General features: G+C 41.0%; 1 protein-coding gene across 2 annotated transcripts in view; it reads right to left on the reverse strand.

Moving 5' to 3' along the window:
- The window catches only part of atr (ATR serine/threonine kinase), a 92,092-nt gene that overhangs the window by 62,554 nt on the left and 2,662 nt on the right, over positions 1-26,876 (reverse strand). Inside the window, exons 2-13 of one of the 2 annotated variants that reach the window (XM_070883656.1) lie at positions 24,259-24,350; positions 23,042-23,209; positions 20,957-21,858; positions 18,061-18,257; positions 14,821-15,012; positions 14,051-14,271; positions 12,461-12,616; positions 11,452-11,650; positions 9,634-9,890; positions 6,783-6,976; positions 6,339-6,439; positions 4,361-4,532 (exon numbers count right to left, since the gene is read on the reverse strand). In XM_070883656.1, the coding sequence (XP_070739757.1) occupies positions 4,361-4,532; positions 6,339-6,439; positions 6,783-6,976; positions 9,634-9,890; positions 11,452-11,650; positions 12,461-12,616; positions 14,051-14,271; positions 14,821-15,012; positions 18,061-18,257; positions 20,957-21,858; positions 23,042-23,209; positions 24,259-24,350 (2,851 nt within the window). Of the gene's footprint in view, positions 1-4,360; positions 4,533-6,338; positions 6,440-6,782; positions 6,977-9,633; positions 9,891-11,451; positions 11,651-12,460; positions 12,617-14,050; positions 14,272-14,820; positions 15,013-18,060; positions 18,258-20,956; positions 21,859-23,041; positions 23,210-24,258; positions 24,351-26,876 lie in introns of those variants that run through there. The other variant, XM_070883657.1, reaches the window with a different exon arrangement.

A 26,876-nucleotide genomic window follows, 5' to 3' on the forward strand; every position in this document is an offset into this window, starting at 1 on the left:
ACTGGTTCTGGAACTCCCCAGCAACGGGAACATTCTTCCTGCCTCTAACCTGTCCAATCCCGTCAGAATTTTATATGTTTCCATGAGATCTCCTCTCATTCTTCTAAACTCCAGTGGATTCAAGCCCAGTTGATCCAGTCTCTCCTCATATGTCAGTCCTGCCATCCTGGAAATCAGTCTGGTGAACCTTCGCTGCACTCCCTCAATAGCAAGAATGTCCTTCCTCAGATTAGATCAAAACTGAACACAATATTCCAGGTGAGGCCTCTGCAGCAAGACCTCCCTGCTCCTATACTCAAATCCTCTAGCTATGAAGGCCAACATGCCATTTACCTTCTTCACTGCCTGCTGTACCTGCATGCCAACTTTCAATGACTGATGTACCATGACACCCAGGTCTCGTTAAACCTCCCCCTTTTCCTAATCTGTCACCATTCAGATAATATTCTGTCTTCCTGTTTTTGCCACCAAAGTGGACAACCTCACATTTATCCACATTATACTGCATCTGCCATGCATTTGCTCACTCACCCAACCTGTCCAAGTCACCCTGCAGTCTCTTAGCATCCTCCTCACAGCTCACACCACCACCCAGCGTAGTGTCATCTGCAAACTTGGAGATATTACATTCAATTCCTTCATCTAAATCATTGATGTATATCGTAAATAGCTGGGGTCCCAGCACTGAACCCTGCGGCACCCCACTGGTCACTGCCTGCCATTCTGAAAAGGACCCGTTTATTCCGACTTTCTACTTCCTGTCTGCCAACCAGTTCTCGATCCTCGTCAATACATTACCCCCAATACCATGTGCTTTAATTTTGCACACTAATCTCTTGAGAGTCCAAATACACCACATCCACTGGTTCTCCCTTGTCCACTCTACTAGTTACATCCTCAAAAAATTCCAGAAGATTTGTCAAGCATGATTTCTCTTTCATAAGTCCATGCTGACTTGGACCGATCCTGTCACTGCTATTTCATCCTTAATAATTGATTCCAACATTTTCCCCACCACCGATGTCAGGCTAACCAGTCTATAATTCCCCGTTTTCTCTCTCCTTCCTTTTTTAAAAAGTGCTGTTACATTAGCTACTCTCCAGTCCATAGGAACTGATCCAGAGTCAATAGAATGTTGGAAAATGATCATCAATGCATCCACTATTTCTGGGGCCACTTCCTTAAGTACTCTGGGATGCAGACTATCAGGCCTTGGGGATTTATCGGCCTTCAATCCCATCAATTTCCCTAACACAATTTCCTGACTAATAAGGATTTCCTTCAGTTCCTCCTTTTCGCTAGACCCTCGGACCTCTAGTATTTCCGGAAGGTTATGTGTGTCTTCCTTAGTGAAAACAGATGCCGAAATTAACTGTTTTTAAAAATGTTTTGGAAAATACATCCACTAAGGGGGAAAAAGGGATAAACAAATACACAGATAGAAGTGGAGAACAAGAGCAATAGGCACAGAGTGTGAGAGTCAGACAAAAAGACAAGATAAACTGCGAGAGCCATTGAGGTCGGTTAAAAGAGGGCGAACTAAACAAATGGAAACAATAAAGAAGACAGGGGAAGATAATATTGAATTAGAGAGACAGTTACAGGGAGAGATTTGTTTTTAACTTTTGCCAATGAGAAATATCACAGTCAACAGGTAATATCTTTATTTTTATGTTTTGCAAAAAGATCTTTTCTCTAGAATAAAAACTGGGAGTGAGCTCAGTGATAGCATTCTTGCCTCGGAGTCAGAAGATTATGGGTTTGAGAGCCCACTCCAAATAGTGCCAGCGAGCCCAGTATTCGAGTGGAGTGGAGTGGAGTGGTGACCACCCCACCACCACACACACCCCCATTGCATCTAACCAGTCTCCCTAGTCAGACTAAATTAACTGGCTACATAAAAAGGGGATGTAAAAGCAGTGGAAGAAATGGCTTGCCTCGTGCTAATAAGCACGGAAAAGAATATCGTAGTAAAGATTGTTTAAATAATTTTCATTATTAAAACTGCAGTACCCTACAATTAAATGTTGTGTTCGAAAGCCCTAACTAAAAGATATGGGTATTTGCTTGCAACATTCTGTGAGCCTGTTACTGGAAGTTTTACAATTTAAAATTGTCACAACCTACCTCCTCAGATAAATCATCAAGTTTCTAGTGTATATGGTGGGTATTCTTGACAATTAAATGCTGATAAAGGAATCATGGCTACTTACTTAGAAACAGAAAACAAAATCTTAATTATTGTTTTTTTTTAATTTGCTTTTTGAACTAATTTGGGATGATTCCTTTATCCATTTAGTTCCACCTCTCTCAACCCTGTGTTTGGGAGAACGGGCATGAGACACTCCAGTGAGCGTGTCTTATAAGAACATAAGAAATAGGAACAGGAGTAGGCCATTCGGCCCCTCGAGCCTGTTCTGCCATTCAACAAGATCAAGGCTGATCTTCTACCTCAACTCCATTTTCCTGCACTATCCCTGTAATCCCTTGCTTCCCTTAATATCCAAACATCTATCGATCTCTGTCTTGAATACTCAAAGACTGAGCCTCCTCAGCCCTCTGGGATAATTCCAAAGATTCACCACTCTCGGAGTGAAGAAACTTCTCATCTCAGTCCTAAATAGCCGACCCCTTATTCTGAGACTGTGACCCCTGGTTTTCGATGCTCCAGCTAGGGTAAACATCCTCCCTGAATCTACCCTGTCAAGCCCTGTAAGAATTTTGTATATTTCAATGAGATCACCTCTCATTCTTCTAAACTCTAAGAGAATATAGGCCTAGTCTGCTCAATCTCTCTTCAGAGGACAATCCCCCATCCCAGGATTCAGTCTGGTGAACCTTCGTTGCACTCCCTTTATGGCAAGTATATCCTTCCTTAGGTAAGGAGACCAAAACTGTACACAATACTCCAGGTGCAGTCTCACCAGTGCCCTATATAATTGCAGTAAGGCATCTTTACTCAAAACCTCTTGAAAGCTTGTTTAAAGCATAGTTTTTAAACTGGGGACCCTCATTTCTGTCCAACTATCATTACTATCTGGATTTTTCTGTATTTGTTCACTTACAAACACATTATTTCTGTTGCTGTTCCTAATAAAATTCTCTGCAACAAGAGCACTTATTTCCCTTGGTTAACTGGCATTATCTTTCACAATTAAGGTCAGGGATGTGTCCCAAGGAGTGGCTTAATAATTGCAGCGATCCCCCACACATCAAACTTTGAAAATGACTGGTTTACAGTGGGGTTCCTGTCAAGGAATGGCTAATAGATACAATGTAATATAGGAAACAAAGTAAATACCACACAGTCAACATGGATGATACTAAGCTGGGTAACAGTGAGAGCTGCAAGGAAGATGCTAGGAGGCTGCAGGGGGACTTGGGACAGGTTAGGTGAATGGGCAAATGCATGGCAGATGCAGTATAATGTGGATAAGTGTGAGATTATCCAGTTTGGTGACAAAAACAGGAAGACAGAATATCTGAATGGTGACAGATTAGTAAAAGGGGAGTTGCAATGAGACCTGAGTGTCATGGTACATCAGTCATTGAAGGTAGGCATGCAGGTACAGCAGGCCGTAAAGAAAGCAAGTGGCATGCTGGCCTTCATAGCGAGGGGATTTGAGTATAGCAGCAGGGAGGTCTTACTGCAGTTACACAGGTCCTTGGTAAGACCACACCTTGAATATTGTGTGCAGTTTTGGTCTCCTAATCTGAGGAAGGACATTCTTGCTATTGAGGGAGTGCAGCGAAGGTTCACCAGACTTATTCCTGGGATGGCAGGACTGACATATGAAGAAAGACTGGATCGACTAGGCTTATATTCACTGGAATTTAGAAGAATGAGAGGGGATCTCAGAAACATATAAAATTCTGACGGGATTTGACAGGTTAGATGCAGGAAGAATGTTCCCGATGTTGGGGAAATCCAGAACCAGGGGTCACAGTCTAAGGATAAGGGGTAAGCCATTTAGGACCGAGATGAGGAGAAACTTCTTCACTTAGAGAATTGTGAACCTGTGGAATTCTCTACCACAGAAAGTTGTTGAGGCCAGTTTGTTAGATATATTCAAAAGGGAGTTAGATGTGGCCCTTACGGCTAAAGGGATCAAGGGGTATGGAGAGAAAGCAGGAATGGGGCACTGAAGTTGCATGATCAGCCATGATCTTATTGAATGGTGGTGCAGGATCGAAGGGCCGAATGGCCTATTCTTGCACCTATTTTCTATGTTTCTATGTATATGACGTTAGCTGTATCCACTGCATTCAGTCTCAAATCGTTATAGCTGTAGAGCTGCTGAAGAAAAATAACTCAAGGATTAAAACCTCTCAATTCTCAAGAGCAGTTCCGCAGTCTCACCTGGCATATTGGCTTCTTGTACTGACTGAAGAAGGCTTGCAGCTTCATACCTTTGGCTGCTGCAAGTGCTCTGATCTCTGTGTAAGCAGCACCAGCAACAAATGTGAACTTGGACAGTAAACAGTGACACAGGTGTAAAAGGGCAAATGGGACCAGGTCTCCTCTGGCAGCTCTAGTTTACAACATTAAAAAGGAAAGAAAGTAGATATATTGTGATATATGTAAATGCTTTAAATATTGCAGAAGGTCTGTGCATATAACTGGAGTAAAAAGCATCTTCACAAACAAGGATGGATTTACACTCTAGCTGCTGGTCAGTGACTGGTAACTAAGTTCCAGGCAGACAGAACCCAGCTAACACTATTAGCTTGTCTCTGACTGGAACTTTAAGAGCTGGATTCTCCGTCTGCGAGGCAACACTGTGGCTCGCTGGGGCTTCTGTCATCTGCTTGAAAGCAAACCACTAGTACAACACGTTTGTAGTCCAGTAACATTGTGCCACAGCATTGTAGAATCATGTTTGAGCCCGCAATCCTTCACACACCAAGTTGCTGAGTTTGGTCGGACTGGTAGCGAGACACGTAGAGCAGAAGCCAAGTAGTTCCTCAGAGAGTGGGACACCACAAGAGTGGGAAACCACCCTGGGTCAATATTGGGAGCAACCTGCTGCCCTACCCTCATTGGTGCCAGGGAAGACACAACAACGAGAAGAAAACAACTTGAAATAGGAGGAGGGGAATACATGTAAGAACATAAGAAATAAGAACAGGAGTAGGCCATACGGCGCCTCAAGCCTACTCCGCCATTTAATATCATGGCTGATCTGATCATGGACTCAGCTCCACTTCCCTGCCCGCTCCTCATAACCCCTTATCGTTTAAGCAACTGTCTATTTCTGTCTTAAATTTATTCAATGTCCCAGCTTCCACAGCTCTCTGAGGCAGTGAGTTCCACAGATTTACAACCCTCAGAGAAGAAATTTCTTCTCGTCTGTTTTAAATGGGCAGCCCCTTATTCTAAGATCGTACCCTCTAGTACTAGTCTCCCCTATCAGTGGAAACATCCTCTCTGCATCCACCTTGTCAAGCCCCCCTCATAATCTTATACGTTTCGATAAGATCACCTCTCATTCTTCTGAATTCCAATGAGTAGTGGCCCAACCTACTCAACCTTTCCTCACAAGTCAACCCCTCTTCCCCGGAATCAACCAAGTGAACCTTCGCCTCCAAAGCAAGTATATCCTTTCGTAAATATGGAAACCAAAACTGCACGCAGTATTCCAGGTGTGGCCTCACCAATACCTTATATAGCTGTACTAAGACTTCCCTGCTTTTATACTCCATCCTCTTTGCAATAAAGGCCAAGATAACATTGGCCTTCCTGATCAGTTGCTGTACCTGCTACTATCCTTTTGCGTTTCATGCACAAGTACCCCCAGGTCCCGCTGTACTGCGGCACTTTGCAATCTTCCTCCATTTAAATAATAACTTGCTCTTTGATTTTTTTCTGCCAAAGTGCATGACCTCACACTTTCCAATATTATACTCCATCTGCCAAATTTTTGCCCACTCACTTAGCCTGACTATGTCCTTTTGCAGATTTTTTGTGTCCTCCTCACACATTGCTTTTCCTCCTATTTTTGTATCGTCAGCAAACTTGGCTATGTTACACTCAGTCCCTTCTTCCAAGTCGTTAATATAGATTGTAAATAGTTGGGGTCCCAGCACTGATCCCTGCGGCACCCCACTAGTTACTGGTTGCCAACCAGAGAATGAACCATTTATCCTGACTCTCTGTTAGTTAGCCAATCCTCTATCCATGCTAATATATTAACCCCAACCCCGTGAACTTTTATCTTGTGTACACTATAGTTCTGGTTTCAATATATGTAGCTTTAATTCTTCTGCCAAAATTACAGCAGCACATTTCTGCAGATAAGTAAAACTTTACATGCAAGTTCGGGGATTTAATTACTTACCTTCCAATTTCTCTGGTTGTAAGTATTAGTGTATCTTTTAGCTCGTTGTTTCTTGAAATTTTAGCATTTGAATATGCCTCCTTCAGCTTAGATACAAGCAGCTAAAATGAAATTTTAAAAAATCAATACAAAGGATTATTTTATTACATCATGATTTTATATTAAATGGCATCACAGGCATATAAATAGCCAGTGACTCTACTCGGGTGTGGTTAAACACTCCACTAATGTTGCAAATGAACATAGTGAAGCAATTCATTGTTCTGTTAGAATGGAGATGTACATCCATAAGCTATAATACTTCTGGTAAATACTAACCAGCTAGAACTTGCTAATGGTTAATAGAAAACACAATGAATCATAATCAGTATATATTTCAAACTATTGTTTCAAAATAGCAAATAACTGCACAATGTTTTTCTTTAGGAATCTGACTTTGTTCACCTCTTTAAGTAAACTCTGATCTTCAACTTCTTGGGACTCTAACAAATGATGTATTTTTTCACCAAATGCAATTCTGACAGCTTTATCTGGATCTTCCATGAGGTTCAGTATTGCATTGTAGATGTTTTTTGTATCTGAATCAGTTTGCCCCAAATTCACATGTTTACACAGATAGGGAATGTTGCGAATGAAAGCTGTGGAAAAAATAACAAAAACACAACTTTATTTCAACCCTTTTTACTGTCCTGAGACAAGGCATAGCCTCATATCTATTTAAGTCTTAACACAAGTTTATGATTTTTACTTTTATTTGTGAACATCCTATTAAAAATGCAGAGGGAAACTATGAGAAGCTTTGTTATTTTTATCTTAAACATTAATCTCATTTTACAGAAAGTCAAATTAGCAGCATCAAAGAGGAGTCAGCACTTGTAGAGAATTAAACAATTTAAGAAATGCAAACAAGACACAAACATGGCAGGTGTTGAAAGAGACTATGTAGCTGCCAATCAAGTCTGTCCCTGTGTTACAAATGCTGAAGATACCTTCCAGGGTTCCGTGGCATCAGTTGCTCCCATAAGGGTTCTGAGTGTCTTACTTTTACAGGAGTTGACTCACACTACTTACACAAAAGCACACACTTGTAAAACTAGACTTGATACGAATTGTTCAGTTGTTTTATTTCAGTGAGCGAACATACAGAGCAACAGTTACAATTAGATACAATTTTACTGGTACAACTTGTAATAACCTGTAATAATTCAAAAATAAAGAAGGACACTTTCCTAAATCAGTGGGTTGTCTGGAATTAATCTATATTAACATATATTCATATATATCAATCTATATTAACGATTTGGAAGAAGGGACTGAGTGTAACATAGCTAAGTTTGCTGACGATACAAAGATGGGAAGAAAAGCAATGTGGGAAGAGGACACAAAAAAAATCAGCAAAAGGACATAGACAGGCTAAGTGAGTGGGCAAAAATTTGGCAGATGGAGTATAATGTTGGTAAGTGTGAGGTCATGCACTTCGGCAGCAAAAAAATCAAAGAGCAAGTTATTATTTAAATGGAGAAAGATTGCAAAATGCTGCACTACAGCGGGACCTAGGGGTACTTGTTCATGAAACACAAAAGGATAGAATGCAGGTACAGCAAGTGATCAGGAAGGCCAATGGAATCTTGGCCTTTATTGCAAAGGGGACGGAGTATAAAAGCAGGGAAGTCTTGCTACAGTTATACAAGGTTTTGGTGAGGTCACACCTGGAATACTGTGTGCAGTTTTGGTTTCCATATTTACAAAAGGATACACTTGCTTTGAAGGCAGTTCAGAGAAGGTTTACTAGGTTGATTCCGGGGATGAGGGGATTGACTTATGAGGAAGGTTGGGCCTCTACTCATTGGAATTCAGAAGAATGGGAGATGATCTTATCGAAACGTATCAGATTACGAGGGGGCTTGACAAGGCGGATGCAGAGAGGATGTTTCCATTGATGGGGGAGCCTAGAACTAGAGGGCACGATCTTGGGATAAGCGGCCACCCATTTAAAACTGAGATAAAGAAAAATTTCTTCTCTCAGAGGGTTGTAAATCTGTGGAATTTGCTGCCTCAGAGAGCTGTGGGAGCTGGGACATTGAATAAATCTAAGACAGAAATAGACAGTTTCTTAAACGATAAGAGGATAAGGGGTTATGGGGAGCGGGCAGGGAAGTGGAGCTGAGTCCATGATCAGATCAGCCATGATCTTGTTGAATGGAGGAGCAGGCTCGAGGGGCCGTATGGCCGACTCCTGTTCCTATTTCTTATGTTCTTATGTAATCATGATTTTTAACAATTCCTCCAGCTTTTCTGACCTCACAATCTCTGCGAGTTCTCGCAGATTTCTCTCTTAAAAATTTGACATCCTGTTTCAAAAACCTTCTGTCAGCCCGAGTCTTGGCCTCCATCTCTCCATTCACAGCCAAAAAATAGATCAAAGGCTTTATAATACAACGGTATGAGATGTTTTTCAGGTGCTGATACGAGATACCAAAATGATTATTTAGTCTGTGAGGAAACATCAAAGCTCGCTCATTTCCACCTTAACTACCTATCATCTCAGCCTTTATTTTTTAATTTGTCTGAATACACTATGCTTTTAAAAAGCCAACATTATAAGTCACTCTTTTTCACTGAACCCTTTGAAAAATGGCAAAAAAAGTCCCAAAACATGACATCTAAGGCTACAACTCATCTTTCCTGTGGGGAGATGGTCTAAATCAGCAAATCCTGGGATCAAACAGAGCTGCAATTGTAACTGCTTACAAATTTTTGGCTCCAGGTCTGAAGAACCCAGTATAAAATGACTAACTTTGATCTTTTTGCATCTTTAACAAAGTGTGACACTTTGAAGTATACAATGTCTGGAGCACTAGACACCTTTTTTGCATATAAACAGATGGAGAAACTGAGGCCAACATGTGATGGCATGCTTGGGTATTAAAATCTAATAAATAGTCAGAGGAACTGAAGACTAAGGAAGGTAGGAGGTTCTACAATTTTGAGGGCCTAGTAAAAATGAATTAGAGTAGAAGATACTGCAATAAGTCTTGATTTCAACATGGTGAGGATACAGGGACGAGGAAGAGCACGCACGGAGGAAGAGAATGGTGTTTTTGCAGTTTGAGCAACAAAGGAAATAAAGTCAGAGGTTCAGTGATCACAGCAGCATCGATAAAATAAATATTAAATAAAAATCAGTGATTACTGGAACTTAATATCACATTTGCTGGAGCGTAAAATTGTGCTTAGTGTGCAGACCTTGCTCCCTTCTAGTAAGCAGCTCACTCTAAACTGATGTAACACTCACCAATTTTTACTGAAGCAGGCATCGTCTTTCCAATTAGCACAAGGAATGGAATAAAAATAGAAGGCCCAACTGCTGCTCCAGCACATTCACTTCTTAAAGCGATACTACTACAGAGGAGTTCACAATCTTCGTTTATAAGTATGGAGTCGCTCTTGGGGGGCAACAATTCAGATTTGCCTGAAAGCACGCAGGCTAATTTTCCAACATTATTGGCTAATTCCTCATGTACCAAATTGGAATCATCTTGGAGCATGTTTCTAAAAGGATTTAAAAAGAAGTTATGAGATGATCGTGATTATGAGATGAATGATGCATTGCAGGTGTGCTGAATGTTATCCACCAACAAATGCCCAATGATGGCACAAAGGCAACAAGAACTTACATTTATATAGCATCTCTCATATCAGAAAGATGTCTCTGAACATTTTACTACGTGAAGAAGAAAACATAATGGACACCAAGAAGGAGCGAAGAACATTGAAATATAATTCCAGGAAGGGATCCAAAAGAGCAGGTAGAGAAAATCATTTTCAGAAGGATTTTGAGATCAGAAAAAGAGGGTACTTGGAGAGATTTAGAAATTGAGTCCTCGACAGCAGGTGGCTGAAAGAGTGGCCAAAAGCAGTATAAAGGATCGAAAACAAGAAATAGATCAGGGTGAAGGATGAAGGGTCGATAACGAGATGTGTCATGAGGAAAACATTTTTACGCAACAAATGGTTGGAATGCACTGCCTGATAGGGCGATGGATACAGGTTCAATAGTAGCCTTCAAAAGGGAATTGGATAAGTACCTGAAGGAGAAAAAATTGCTGGGATATGGGGAAAGAGTGGGGCAGTGGAACTAACTGGATTGCTCTTCGATAGAGCCACCGCAGACTCAATGCGTCAAATGGCTTCCTTCTATGCTGTACTATTCTATGATCAGTGTCAGAGGCGCAAAGTTAAAAGTCAGGCAACGTTAGATCCCAAAACAGTACCAGTTATCTGAGTCAGCACACAGTTCCGCACAGAAGCCAACAGGGTGCAGCACAGTGATTTCCCACTATCCAAATGGACATAATGTTATGGACTATTTGCAAGTCATTTGTAAGATGCATTAAAAATATGTTATTTTGCCAACAAACAGCCACTGTAATGCCATAATATTCTAGTAAGTCACTGGCCCTTCTCTGATGTCTATAGTAGTAAATAGGTTGACATATAAATGAAAACCCATTCCTGAATATTCAGTGCAATATCGTCCCGCATCCTTCAGAGCTGTGAAAAATCGATTTTGTCAATCAACTGTAACCACGTCTAGCCCGCCCCCTCAATTTTCTGAGGTCCACTCTTGCCACTGGGGTTCCCTGTCCCAGTCCCCTCCCTGCGCTCCCCCACAATTATCTTGGCCAGCCTCACATGTCTACCACCACCCCTCCCACCCCAAATATTCCCATCAACAATTCTAGCACACTGGTACTCCTGCCCTCCATGTCCCCAAGACTGTTCACTAACTCTCACACTGATCGCATTCAATAATAGATAGGCTCAAAAGTCGTTGCTATAATCCTTTGATGTTTGATGAAAGATTTTAGACCAAAAATTATTTGAATAAAATTACTGATTATGCAATAGTTCCGTTAAGATTATCCAACTGTGTTTTAGAACATTAAGCATAGCATGTATAGAAAGCAATTTAGAAGAGATTACATCTAAAATGAAATAATCAGTCGGAGCTCAGACTTAATGACTATTCACCAATAACTAGCTATCAAGCACTCAGGAAAAACTAAAATCGGTTTTGTGTTCATTTTAAATTCAAAAAATAAGTACATACAAGAGAACCTCATCAATGAGGGAGTGCGATTTAACACCCAGATAATGCAGTAGTATGGGGAATCCCTGCACCGAACCTGCACGGGTGACATCACTGGAACTCTGCAAAGACCATCTGTGTATTGCAGCTCTCCAATCAGGACACACCTCTTCGTGTAGCAAAGACAACAGGTAGACACATTTTGCCTGGCTCTGGTGTGCTGTGGGCCATAACAGGATCAAAAGTCAGAGTCAGAAAGAATATTAAAATGTAGTTAACTTGAAACAGTATTAGGGCAATCAGCCAACAATTACCTTTCAGACTGGCTTGGTCCTAATATTTGGTTTATTAGTTCTTAACATTAACAGAGTTAAACCAAAACAATTACACAAAATGAAAAATTGTTCATAATGCACATTGTGCATTTGTCACACAAGTACTAGATATTTTGGAGATATATACCATTTACACCTGGAACAATTCCTACACCACTAATACAGTTTGATCTGTTTTTTGCCGCTGTGGTGGAAATACAAATGCAGGTTTTACATCTCCAGCATTTGCATGGGAAGGTGCTAGGGAAAGGGTAGACTGAAGTGGAGATGATAGAAGAACGAACCAGGGTGTCACCGAGGAAACACACTTGGTATGGGCCTGGCTTTTTCTTCACCTGGGTTCCTAGGCTACTGGAGCCTGTTCTGCATTGCCATTCTCATGTCTACCTGCCTTGACCACCACTCACTTGCTTCAGCTAGACACATATTCTCTGAGTCTCTCAAATATATTTAATTTCTCTCATTATACTTCCCATTGTCTCGTGTTAATATTATCTCAGCCAATTAACCAACTTCTGTTTTCCATTTAAGCACTTTATAGGTCATTCTACTTCCTCACGTGTGCGTGCGCCCGTGTCTGTGTGCGTAATTTTCCCTCTCTTTGTTTTATTCCTTTTTCAATACTACTTAAAATATTTTACATCAATGTACAAAAATATACAATTTGTACACTTAGCTTCAATTATCATACTTACAGAAACTGCTTGACAAATGCTGACTGAGGGATACTAAATCAGAATTGAAGCCAACAGATTTGAAAGCTCCTTCGGTACTGTGTTTATGAATCCATGGCAATGACAGAAAACCACAAAGTGTCTGAAGCGTATCTTTGTTCACCTGACCTTGGACAACTGCCGAAACATAAAATCTTTAAATTACATACATAAAAACATAGGTATACAGAAATCCAAGTAGATTCACTTTGAAGCAATCAAATTAAATTCAGATTATAAATGTGTGTGTGTAGCTTGTTGAATCGACTGCTAATTATTCCCTGGCAAACACTGCAGGAAAGATATTACTTTTGTCAATACTTTCCTGTAACTTTCATAGAACTCAGCACTGAAAAACTGGAGCTTTGCGCATTTCTCACCAAAAATGTTATCTGGGTCCAGAAATGTTATACAGGCTATTATTTATTTTTATAAAATATATGCACAAATTCTTTGTTAAAAAACTGGTTTCAGATTTTTAAAATCATTCAAGCTTCACTCTTGTAATTTGAATACATCAGTAGGGTCACATGCTGGGGTGCACTTCCACAGACAGTAGCTGCCCTTCTCTGCTTCATCCAAGTGGCAACTTGTTGCAATGGGAGCTTTGCAAGTTATTTAATCATAGATCCCATCATAACAGACCCTATCCTAGCCTCATCAGGGGTTGAAATTTCTGTTTTTAGCACATTGGTTAGCGTGTTCAAGTCAAATTCTTGGGAGTGCAAGGAAGGTGAATTAATTGAATGATGGCTAAAATACCGAACACATGAATTAGTCACAAACACTTGAACCAATGTTCTAAAAATAGTGCTATGCAAGATTTCAACTCCCAGATGGTCAACACGCATGCACTTCCAACAACCACAATCAAGGGAGGGAAAACAGGCTTATTTACTCTTTCCCTCACTCAATTTTCCAGTTCAGATAGGAGTGTTCAGAGCAGGCCAGATACTAATCCCTGAAAAATAGCTCCATACCAAGGGGTGTAATTACAAAATGAACCATCAAGGGCACTTCACCCAATTATCTTGAATTATTTTGTCAGTAGAAGCTACCATTAGAATTGCCATTTTTAAAAATTTGTTCTCCAGACGTGGGCAATGCTTCCACATTTATTGCCTGCGAAGGTGATGCAGGGGCATTAAAAGCTAACCAAGTATTGTGCATTAAAATCACATGTAGGCCAGACTGTAGCAAGTCCCTCGAGCTTGCTCCGCCATTCAATAGGATCATGGCTGATCTGATCATGGACTCATCTCCACTACCCTGCCCGCTCCCCATAACCCTTTACTCCCTTATCGCTCCCTCCCTAAAGGTCGTTGGTGAACCAGTTGAGTTTTTACAATTATCCAGCTTTGACAAAAATATTTCTACTGCTAGACCACAAATTGCCAGATTTATTGAATTCAGTTTCACTACTTGTCAGGGCAGGATTTGAACCATTGACCTATGGGTTGCTAGTCCTGCACCATTACAACTACACTAAGCAACACCCTAAACAAAAGTATTCCTTATTGTACCAACACTTTTCACACCACTTTACAAGCATTAGATACCTGCTTCACCTACCTTGCAAGTAGATTACAGCATCAATTATTTTTATTAATCTATCAACTAACTGTCCCACTTCTTCATCTTTGGAAGCAATGGTCAGTTGTTTTCTTCCAGATTCCAGGACCTGAGTAAATATCTCAAAATTTATCCAAATCAGTTGTATTTTCATTGATGGAATTCCTGTGGTACATTGCGTCTTCCCACTGGTGGCGTCATTTGTTTTGATTCTGTCAGCGCTGAACAGAAAAAGATTGTAATGTTTCATCTAGTGAAGGCAAATCAAATTTCAACTCAACTCAAATAATGGGAAGGGCAATTAAATTCACCACACCAATCTAAATGTGGTTTCTGACTCCACATTTACCATGTGGAAGTCACCCAGGGAAGCACTCTGAATGTAAACTGCTTACCCATAGAGTTGCTTATGCCTTCGATTATATGATCTTTTACTGAAACTATAATTTCTCAAAAGGCGTCCTAAGTATACAAGGATCATGATGATAAGCAAATAATGGTTTCATAATTATTCTTTAATTTATACTTATGCTTGCATGTGACTAAACACTGGTTCCAATTTCAGCACATAGATATATTTATAAAGAGAGACTTGTAAAACCTTGTTACAAATTACAGTAATATAAACTGATGGTCGGAGAGTTTTTAACTCTGAGCGTCTTTCTTTGCACAATTCCCCATCCCTGACAATGTTACAACCAGAGAGCCAAAGTACAGAATGAAAAAAAACAGTGAGAAAGTATAAACATAAAATCAAATATACTTTGTACCTATCTGGAACTCCTTGGTCACAGAATGCTGTACACAGAGCAGCCAAACGGAATATAATTACGATACCCTCCAACACAGTTATAGCCTTCTCGTGCGACTGAACCTTCTCCAGCAAACTGATCAATGATGTCAGTTTCTCGCACATTGCCCACCATAACTTGCTCTTCAATTTCATTTCCACTGGACCAAATCTACAAGAGATGAACACTGCATTAACAGATTTGCATGAATTTCTTTTTTAAGTTTTCAGAAAATAAATACACTGCAGTTGTATTCATGAAGAAACATAGAAATGTAGGGCCCAAGTTTCCACATGATTTGCGCCTGATTTTTAGGAGCAACTGGTGGAGAACGGACTATCTTAGAAATCGCAATTCTCCACATTTTTTTTTCTGCAGTTCTAGTCAGGTAGAACAGTTCTACTTGGAACAGAATTTTTTCTTCAAAAGGGGGCGTGTCCGGCCACTGACGCCTGATTTCAAAGTTTCCACAGTGAAAACATATTCCAAACTAAGTTAGAATGGAGCAAGTGAAGATTTTTGTAGAACTGAAAAAACCTGTTCTACACGTTAAAAAAATCAGGCGCAGGTTACAAATTAGGCGTCCAGAACGAGGTGGGGGGGGGGGGAGGGAAGGGAAATCATTAAATTCTACAATAAATCCTTATTTATACTTCGACAAATATTATACAAATAAATCCAACCTGAATAAACATTTATAAGCAAAGAAAAGATTAAATAAACCATCTTCCTACCTGTGTGAAAGTGCTTCAGGCACAGAGAATGCTGCAGTCAGCCTGAGGCGCCCGTTCTTCCCACGGGGGGGGGGGGGGGGAGGAGGCGCCTGTTCTTTCCCGCGGGGGGGGGGGGGGGGGGGGAGAGAAAGAGGGGAGAGGAGGCGCCCGTTCTTCCCGCGGGGGGGGGGGGGGGGTGGAGGAGACAGTGAGAAGGCTGCAAGTGCTGATGACAATGTGCTTTTATTAAAAAAATGTTCAAAAATTAAACAGCTACAAAGAACTACAAAAATGGCCAAGTACCAATGTTTTTTTCACACTGAGCATGCGCGAACGCTCCAACGCACAGCGTTGCCGGCAGGAAAAAAAACTAATTTAAAAAGTACCCGCCCCCTCCCACTTACAAAATCGGCGCGAGTGCCCCCCTGGGTGCCGCGCCAGGCAGACAAGGAGCTGCAGAACGCTCCAGAATCGCGGGGTTTTTTTTAGGCGCCGTTTTATGTGCGAAAAACGGGCGCCCAGCTCGGAGGGGCGCCCGTTTTTTATCGTGTGGAAACTTGGGCCCATAGAAACATAGAAAATAGGTGCAGGAGTAGGCCATTCGGCCCTTCGAGCCTGCACCGCCATTCAATGAGTTCATGGCTGAACATGCAACTTCAGTACCCCATTCCTGCTTTCTCGCCATACCCTTTGATCCCCCGAGTAGTAAGGACTACATCTAACTCCTTTTTGAATATATTTAGTGAATTGGCCTCAACAACTTTCTGTGGCAGAGAATTCCACAGGTTCACCACTCTCCGGGTGAAGAAGTTTCTCCTCATCTCGGTCCTAAATGGCTTACCCCTTATCCCTGGTTCTGGACTTCCCCAACATTGGGAACATTCTTCCTGCATCTAACCTGTCTAAACCCGTCAGCTGAGTACGGGAGTCTTAAACATAGTTTTGCCCGGATAGTTTTCCTCCTTGGTGAAAAACACCAACTCTCCCTCCAAGCTCAGTCAACCCAGCAGCAGCACTGTATGAGCACATTCCGAGCAGTCTTTGTTCCATTGCTCTACCATTAGACAGAAACGCTACCTATTGACTTCAGTCTCAGTTCCCACTGCCAACTTTAAATGCTCCTCTCCTCGTATTTATCCTGGCTGCCTCAGATTTAAACTAAGCAGTGGGAGCTTGCACTCAAGGAGCACAGCAAAAGCTAGTAGGAATTTTTTGTGTGAAATTACAAAGAACAGGGAGAAAATGTATCTCAGCCATCATGAAGGTGATTAATTTGGTTGATAAAAGCTTCGGCTTGAGCAAGCTGTTATACTCAGCAAGAATTTGACGGCAACCTTTCTAAGGCGATCACTTCTGGGGTGGGGGGGGGGGCAGTACTGCAGGTGGTCGACTTGAAAGGTTCAACTGTATAAACAGTAGTAACAGTACCAGGCAGGATAATCTATCTAGCCCACAATCACAGTAGTGCATTTCTAATAGTGTTACAGCATATTGAGTCGGAGTAGCTTTTAGTTTTGTAATTTTGACCTTTGTCTTATGTGTGCGTTATGGATTTTTGGGAGTGATTTTGTGACTGGAATTGGGATTGGGGATTGGGAATCACTATCTTCAAGTAAATACGGTATATGCCAGCTCTTAAACTGAATGTTCATGACAATAGAACACTTCTAACACAGGAGGAAGTCATCGTCTGTCTCATCCTAATTACAATCATCTTCTTCGGTGGTCCCTCGCATCGAGGATGACTTGCTTCCACACCAAAAAGGATGAGTTCACATGTGTTTCGATGAGGACCTGATATTCCAGGCCACGAACTACATATTGAAGGGTGGAAGATGCCTGTGCGTGGATTTTTTTTAACATGAGGTGGCCATTGCACACCTGCCACCACACGGGCTTGACACCACATGCTGGCTGGCTGAACAACAACTTGCATTTATGTAGCACTATTAACGTAGTAAAGCATCTCAAGATGCTTCACGGGAGCGATTACCAAACAAAATTTGATACTGAACCACATAAGAAGATATTAGGACAGGTGACCAAAAGCTTGGTCAAAGAGGTAGGTTTTAAGGAGCGACTTAAAGGAGGAAAGGATTCAGGAGGGAATTCCAGAGCTTAGGGCCTAGGCAGCTGAAGGCACGTCCAGCTATTGTGAAGCGAAGAAAATCGGTGATGGGCAAGAGGCCAGACTGGAGGCGTGCAGAGATCTCAGAGGGTTGTAAGCACACGACCATAGTAACCCAGTCCGCTCCATAAAAGTTCCCTTATGACAAGTTTTACATGTCAGCTATGATCTTTTCTTGAAAGTAGGGCAATGGAGGAAAAAAGAGCAAATCAACTCCGAGCTCTCATTGGTCAGTCATAGCAGGGAAAGGTCGGATGGCAAATCTGATGTTCAACTTTTTTGCAAGTTAAATGATTTGTGGGGTGATAAGATTCAAAAGGGACGGTTGACAGTGAACAAATTTTTAAAAGTATATCGTAAAACAAATGTAGTCCATACTCAGCTGGCGTGACTGGTTTCTGCATGCTTTGTGCAGTAAAACTCAAGCGTGGCCTTTTTTCTGGAACTTCATCACTGCTGCTCCCTCCACCTGCTTCGGGAACCTGTGTCAATTGTGTCTGGGTCCGATTAGATATTTCCTGTATGATACTGATCCCCTCCGCTCTCATTGCTACATACAAGCAGCTTAACAAATACTGAAACACAGTGCATCAAAGGGATGAGTTACCATGTATGATCACAAAGAGAATTGTGTAAGTAGCATAGCTGTACATATTACTGTAGAGGTATCATACTGGTGACACTTCATACAGCCTTTATAAGCCTATGGGTGACACACATCATGATTTTATTGTAGCCAGGGCAAAATTGAAAGTGTGGCATTTACTTATTCCAGTGCAGTTAATGCAGCAGATTCTACACTGCATGGTTTTATACATATTATACAGTAAATCATTGCTTACATCCAGTACATAGGCAGTATTCTGTGTTGATGCATCTGCATGTCAAGCCATAACAGGATGCAGGTTCACTTTTAGAATTACCCAATGAATTTCTGATCCCAAATGGAATTCGGGGCAGGCACAAAGTGGAGGGAAAGTCAGGGTCTATAGAAGCATGAACGAGTGAGTGAGCCAACGGACATCACTCTTTCACACCTCCGAATGATCTTAGATCAGCAGTGAAGCGGTTTGGTTCCAGTTGTTTACCAGCTTCTCGGATAGGGAATGATGGGGGATGCAGAGCAACTTAAAATTGGCCAAAATAACAGAGGAGGCCCACCAGAAAAACCTAGGCTAATCCTCCTGTGGATCTAAGGCCCCTTCTGTTCATTAACAGGACATTAAAGAATCTTTGGCATTATTTAATGAGGAGCACAGGATTCTGTTATTTCAACCATCATTTGTCGCTCAAACACCATCAAAAAACAGATTAAATGATCATTCATCTTATTACTGTTTGTAGGATCATGCTGCAAGCAAAAAATGGCTGCTACATAATTCACTGCATGTGAACTGTTTTGAGGTGTTTGACAAATGTGATAAGGCACTATTGTAAATGTACAAAAGCAAAATACAGCAGATGCTGGAATCTGAAATAAACCAGAAAATGCTGAAAATCTCAGCGGGTCAAGCAGGTTCTATGGAGAGAAACAGAGTGTAGGTTTGCAAAATTCGTGGGACCCCCACCCCCATCATCATCATCACGGCAGAAAGCAGCCCCAATAACTTTGGACATTGCCATCGCGGCAACAACTGACCACAGCCAACGTGGTAACATCGAAAGCACCGCGATCGACCAATTCCAAAACCAAAATTCCTCACAAGAAACCGAAGATTTGAAAGTTTCCACTCTACAATCTAGTCCTAGCTACCAACAGGTGAAACATTACCTAAAAAGACTTTAAAACCTATTTCTAATGGAAGAAAATGGGTACTCACCCCATAAGTTCAATACGCGCCCTACCACATCAGCGGAAACCACCCAACTAAAGACTATGCAGTCAGAAGTCCTCTACGACATTCGGGGTATGGCAAGCAGAACTTAGAGTCCAGCAAACCCTGAAATCGCGAACCACCACCAACGGATAATAAAGAATTGGTGAGCATAGTCCCTGTCTGCCCTGGAGTGTAACCTAGTCAAAGAGTTAGGAATTAGGAGGTGTATTATTTCTGTAACCCCTTTTGAATGTGTGGTGAAGTGTTCTTTATTCTAGTCATTTCAAGCTTGACATTGATTTTATGACAGACAAGAAAAGTATAAAGTTCTTTGAACCAAACCAGTTGTCTCTTGCACTTTATCACATCCCCCAAATAAATCCAAAGTCTAGAACCCAGGGAGTGGGAGCGATTTGAACGCTCAGAAGGTCAGAGGTGAACCTGACCTCACACACAACCCCCTACAAGAGTTAAAGTTTCAGGTCTGTGACCAGGTCAGGTTCTGACAAAGGGTCACAGACCTGAAACGTTAACTGTGTTTCTCTCCACAGATGCTGCCTGACCTGCTGAGATTTCCAGCATTTTCTGTTCTTACATACTATGTATATGTAAGCTGTTCAATTTTTAAAATGTTGTAAACAGCACTATCCTCCACTCCCAAGTATTTTTATTTGTTTTCGGCATGTGCCTGATGCTGGCAACACTGCATTTATTGCCCATCCCCAAGCTGCCCTGAGGATGGTGGTGGGCCACCATCTTGAATTGCTGCAACCTTTGTGCCAATAGTGCTTAAACCATGGTGTTAGGTTGGTCAACTTCTCCAACAGAAAATCTAAAGACAGTCAGCAATGATTAAAATCCACATCCTGAGGGACACCTAGCTCATTCTAACTGCAAAAAACAGACCTGAATTTATATAGCACCTTGTCACTTCGCAGAAAACGTTGAAAGTATTTAACATGTATTAAATTATTGCCTTCTTATGCAGGGAAGCCAGGCTGGTGGGAGGAAGCTCGGATTGGTGTATGGGGTGCTATCTACCATAGATGGAGAGGAGCACAAATGAGCCTTTACCCGTTATCAGCACAACCATAAGCTGTAGTTAATTTGCACAACGCAAGATCCCACAAACACCAATGAGATAATGGACCAATTAATCTGCTTTGGTACTGTTGGTTGAAGAAGGACGTTGCCAGTACAATAGGATCATTCCTTGCTCTTTGTGCCATGAGATCTCTTACTTCTACTTATCTGTCAGAAGCTGACAGGACCTCTGTTTAACATCTCATCTGAAAGGCAGTACCTCCAACAGTGCTGCACTGTAGTGCCTCAATGTTACTGATTACAGAAAGCCATTGACAAATACTTGGGGATAAATCATCTGCAAACTGTCTTTATCAGAGTAAGATACGTGATTGAAAACTGCAAGAGGACGCAAGGATTAAAAAATAAATTACCTCCTGCTTGGGCTGAGATCCTATCATTTCAGTTAAAGCTGTGCAGATTAAATGTATACGGTGTTTCTGTATTGGCACTGCACACACATGTCTTGATGATGCAAACATCAAAAAGTGCTGGAATATTTGACATAGAGCTGATCTCAGTTTATCAGATTCAATGAGTTTCAATAGTCCTTCTCCCATAAAGGCACTTAGCTTGTCCATCAACATATTAAGGTAAACAGGTTCGATCACAAACGTGCTTGTAAGATGTTCAGCATTGAGTGGAAAAAGTGCTCTGACCAACTGAGCAAATGGCTCCTCATATAATTCCAATTCAGCTCTGTTGGTCTCTTTAAACAGTTTCAAGAGACCAATAAAATTTGTAAAGAATGTATTTGCCAATTCTTCTGGTGGTGGCCCTCCAAGGCTTGTCAACCGTGATAACAAGGCCAACACAGTGCTCTTTATCCTGGGACTGCCATGTTCTAAAAGGGAGCAGCCTATTTCCCATAAGATAAGTCGCTGCCTCCTGCAAAACACACTTGAGAGGATCGAAGAAAGTATTCTCAGTAAAATGATTTCCAGTAATTCGACTTGTAACACAGAGGTCAGCTGAAGAGGTGCAGGGGTTAAATATCCTGCATTTTCTCTCTTAGCCACAATATAACGATTAACTATGAATGGCCACAAGAAGGAATCCTGCTTAATGTGCATCATCAGGTTCTTCTCCCTCAGACAGATTAGGTCTTGGAAGAGGCCAAACAGTTCCTTAGTTTGTATTCCAAATATGAAAGGATTCTTGTTCTTGAACAGCCAAAGCAAAGAAAGTACAATCTTTGCAATACAGTCATGAAGCCCCTGACAGTTTGGGGCTGCAGCAATCCGAAGAAGCCTGGTTATAATCCAGTTACTGAAATCTTTAAAAAAAATTGACACAATCAGATCAAATATTGCAAACAGGACAAACATCAGTTCTTACCTGACTGAAGATTTACAGGTTTAGTCCAGATTCAGACAGCAACCAGAATATTGGTGTCTCTACCTGGATTCAAGAGCTATTAGGCTATTAGACACAAACATACTGGATAGATTGAAATGAATATAATTGCAGAGTTCAAACATGAAAAATATATGGTTTAGCAATTCTTGTTATACTTTACAATTACTTTTCTTCGGGTGATGCAGCACACATTGGCGTTCCGCGGAGTATTCATGGTTCAAAGCAGCAAATTGCCAAAGGATACTAAAATAATTTGTAATCAGAAAACTCAGACCACTACTACCCTGACAGTTAATTCGGCAGAGACAGGGCTGAGCCGCAGACATTCCTGGTCAACTATGGGGCAATAATAAACTACCAAGTATATTTACCAATTGAGCTTGATACAAGTAACATTTTATTAATCATTATTATTAATTGAATTGAGATTAGAAGTTCAACTTTTAATTATATAACATGAATATAAGGATACAGAGAATTCTCACCATCATTTTGTATGGTTAAAATAGTTCAAAAATAACAGCCCCTTAAAGATGGAGAACTGTAATGATGCACAGTCAACACAGTGCTAACACACTAGACTATTGAAAACTCATTCTAAAAGTTCATATTCCATTTTATTAAACAATGGAAAAGAAAACTGGGTGCAGTGTAAAACAGGCTACTGATTCACCATGACCCCTTTTGGGGAAAAGATCAATTTTAGCCCCCATATGTCAAAGCAAAGCAATGTTCCAAAAAACTGACTACTGGTGAATGATTATTGATCACACTTTTTTTTTTAAATACAATACTTTTGGTTTAGGTGCAGCACTCAATGTCACAGCTGAAATGCAGCATTTCAATTACATTCGTACCTGGCATGAATGACCTGTATTTAAATGCTTCACACAAAAATACAATTAAAGCAGTTACTGATTTTATTGGAATATATTATTTTAAGTTTCACATGCATCATTTAAACTCAATTTGGCAACAAACTGCAAAAATTAAACATAAGAATTCTGAGCCACAGTACTGAGTATTAATAGCCAAGATCAATGTGTAACACTAGTGTTAGAACAGCAACCCATGTTTCTGTAACTTCCAGATGCACTCACCAATACAACTGCACTCATCATCACTACTGTGCCGCTCAATTTCTTTAGTTGGCTTTCGTGGGGTGCTCACAAACATAAGAGGGAAAGACTTCATAATGTGTTGAATAAAATCCAACAACATCACACATGTTGGCTGAGAGTCAGTCTTCTTCAAAAGCTCCAAAGCAACTGAAATTTAAACAAAAAATGATCATTTTATGCATTGACTAATGGATAATTGGGTCTATGTAATTGCTGTTTTTCATAATATAGCTATTGTAGGATCAATAGGGCAATATCTATAGAAAAAATTGTGCCAGCAGTTGCCATCACAGTTGACAGCCAGGATGCTTCATGCAGTCAATCAGATCCTCACTGATTGCAACACTATTGTTTCAATTGGGCCAGATTTTCATCTGCTGTTGAATATGAGGAAATAACATATTCTAATACAAAATCACTTGCTGCATCACGAGTCTGCAGTACTGAGATAAATTACCTTATTGTAGAATTTAGCAATGGAACAGAACACATACAAGGAACTGAGCTTAATCCGCAATTCAAACTATATATTTTAAGTGCTTTTAGGAGGGTGAACAAAATTTAGCAAATCCACAGTTCTGCTTTGCAGCATGACAATTTTCAAAATCCATAAAAAGTGCTATTTGCTGCAATAACACAAATTCAAACCAAATCAATAATAAATTGACTTAACAACACTTCCTTTGGTCCCTTGCTCCCACTCTAGGGAAATTGAGATGCGGAATTTGCCTTGTGGAGAAGTCGCAGAAATGAACCTGTATCCAATTACCAACATTCTCAGGTCCAGTGTTACCCAATACCATTATTTTCAACTGATGTGTGGGTAAGGATAAGATTTCATACATTTCATTCCTCAAACAAGAGGGAATGCAGGCCTCTACCAACTTTGAATTAAATGTAAGATGCAGGACAGCAATCCAAGTTTGACTCTCCTTCCTGCAGATAGCACCTGGCCTCCAATCTAGTAACAGAATCTGGAACTCCTTAGAGCCAAATTGAGCTAAGGATATACAACCCTCTACAGTAAGAGTTTATATGTATTTATCTGTAGATGGGATTTAGAGATAAAGGTATTTATTAATGTTAGAAGCTGCTACAGTAACTTGCTCCTTGAAATACAAAGCAAATTACCAATACCAAACATTGTACCATATTTCTACAAGTAATAAGGAGGGAGTGGGGGGAGGAGTACTTACCAACATCCACATCTGTCAGCATCTCGTCCACAAACTGACAAAGAATCTGTCTTGGCTTCTGCACCACTGCATTGTAATCTTCTGGACTGGCGCTGTTTGGAGTAGAGGTACCAGCAGTTTGTCAGGTTACAATATACTATGACCTGCATTTGAATCTAATCTAAAACAAGTTGTAAATTTAAGTTCAGGGAACTTGTCTGCCTTTTATTATCACTGTAACTCCCCAGTAAACAAACTATTTGCACATCACTGAGATACAACTCTTTGCACATCACTGATGAACTTAATACAATCACTATCACTAATGAAGTAGTACTAGGTAAAATAATGTGACTAAAGGCAGACAATTTCCTGGACCTGATGGCTTACATCCTAGGGTCTTAAAAGAAGTGGCTGCAGAGATAGTGGATGCATTGGTTGCAATCTACCAAAATTCCCTGGATTCTGGGGCAGTCCCAGCAGATTGGAAAACCGCAAATGTAACGCCCCTATTTAAAAAAGGAGGCGACAAAAAGCAGGAAACTATAGACCAGTTAGCCTAACATTTGTCGTTGGGAAAATGCTGGAGTGCATTATTAAGGAAGCAGTAGCGGGACATTTGGAAAAGCATAATTCAATGAAGCAGTCAGCATGGTTTTATGAAAGGAAAATCATGTTTGACAAATTTGCTGGAGTTCTTTGAGGATGTAACAAGCAGGGTGGATTAAGGGGAACCAGTGGATGTGGTGTATTTGGATTTCCAGAACGCATTCGATAAGGTGCCACATAAAAGGTTACTGCACAAGATAAAAGCTCACGGGGTTGGGGGTAATGCATGGATTAAGGATTGGTCAACCAACAGAAAACAGAGTTGGGATAAATGGGTCATTTTCCGGTTGGCAAACAGTAACTAGTGGTGTGCCACAGGGATCGGTGCTGGGGCCTCAACTATTTACAATCTATATTAATGACTTGGATGAAGGGACCGAGTGTAATGTACCAAGTTTGCTGATGATACAAAGATGGGTGGGAAAGCAAATTGTGAGGAGGACACAGAATCTGCAAAGGGATATAGACAGGCTAAGTGAGTGGGCAGAAAATTGACAGATGGAATATAATGTGGGAAAATGTGAGGTTATCCAGTTTGGCAGACATAATAGAAAGCCAAATTATAATTTAAATGGAGAAAAATTGCAAAGTGCTGCAGTACAGAGTGACCTGGGGGCCCTTGTACATGAAACACAAAAAGTTAGTATGCAAGTCCAGCAAGTGATCAGGAAGGCAAATGGAATGTTGGCCTTTATTGCAAGGGGGATAGAGTATAAAAGCAGAGAAGTCCTGCTACAACTGTACAGGGTATTGGTGAGGCCACACCTGGAGTACTGCGTACAGTTTTGGTCTCCTTATTTAAGGAAGGATATACTTGCATTGGAGGCTGTTCAGAGAAGGTTCACTAGGTTGATTCCAGTTGACTTATGAGGAGAGGTTGAGCAGGTTGGGCCTATACACATTGGAGTTCAAAAGAATGAGAGGTGATCTTAGTGAAACATAAGATAATGGGGCTTGTCATGGTGGATGCAGAGAGGATATTTCCACTCATATGGGAAACTAAAGCTAGGGAATATAGTCTCAGAATAAGGGGCCGCCCATTTAAAACTGAGATGAGGAGAAACTTCTTCTCTCAGAGGGTTGTAAATCTGTGGAATTCTCTGCCCCAGAGAGCTGAGGAGGCTGGGTCATTGAATATATTTAAGGCAGAGACAGACAGATTTTTGAGCGATAAGGGTTATTGGGAGCAGGCAGGGAAGTGGAGCTGAGTCCATGATCAGATCAGCCATGATCATAAGGAGTATAACCTCTCCCATTCCCCCTCCACCCACAACTCGAACAAGTGCGAGGAGCTCATGGTCACATACTGTTCTAAGAAACAATCCCGTATGCATTCTATGAATTCCTCCTCCAGGCTACCCCGTGCGATTTGATTTGACCAATCGATATGTAGGTTAAAATCCCCCATGATTACTGCCGTTCCTTTTTCACATGCCTCCATTATTCCCTTGATTATTGTCCGCCCCACCGTGAAGTTATTATCTGGGGGCCTATAAACTACGCCCACCAGTTACTTTTTTCCCCTTACTATCTCTAATCTCCACCCACAATGATTCAGCATTTTGTTCTTCTTCTATCTGCCCCCTTCTAACAGATAGTAAAAGTATGTTACAGAACCTACAAGGGAGCAAGCTATCTTAGATCTGGTCCTGTGTAATGAGACAGGAATAATAAACGATCCTAGTAAAAGATCCTCTCGGAATGAGTGATCACAGTATGGTTGAATTTGTAATACAGATTGAGGGTGAGGAAGTCGTGTCTCAACTTCCTTTTCAAATACCTCCAATTAGGTTACCATCTCTCCCGCAGCATTGAAATGACTCTAACCAAAGTCACAATGACATTCACTGTTCTGTGACCATTGTACATTATCTCTTCTCATCCTCCACAACCCTTGTGCAGCTTCTGACACAATTGACAACACTATCTTCCGCCAATGCCTCTCTGTCCAGCTCAGTTGGTTACCTTCACTCGGTTCCACTTGTCAGCTTGGCTCAATGGTACCACTCTTACTTCTGGGTCATAAGTTC

The sequence above is a fragment of the Pristiophorus japonicus genome, chromosome 6, assembly GCF_044704955.1.
Source record: "Pristiophorus japonicus isolate sPriJap1 chromosome 6, sPriJap1.hap1, whole genome shotgun sequence".
Lineage (NCBI taxonomy): Eukaryota > Metazoa > Chordata > Chondrichthyes > Pristiophoridae > Pristiophorus > Pristiophorus japonicus.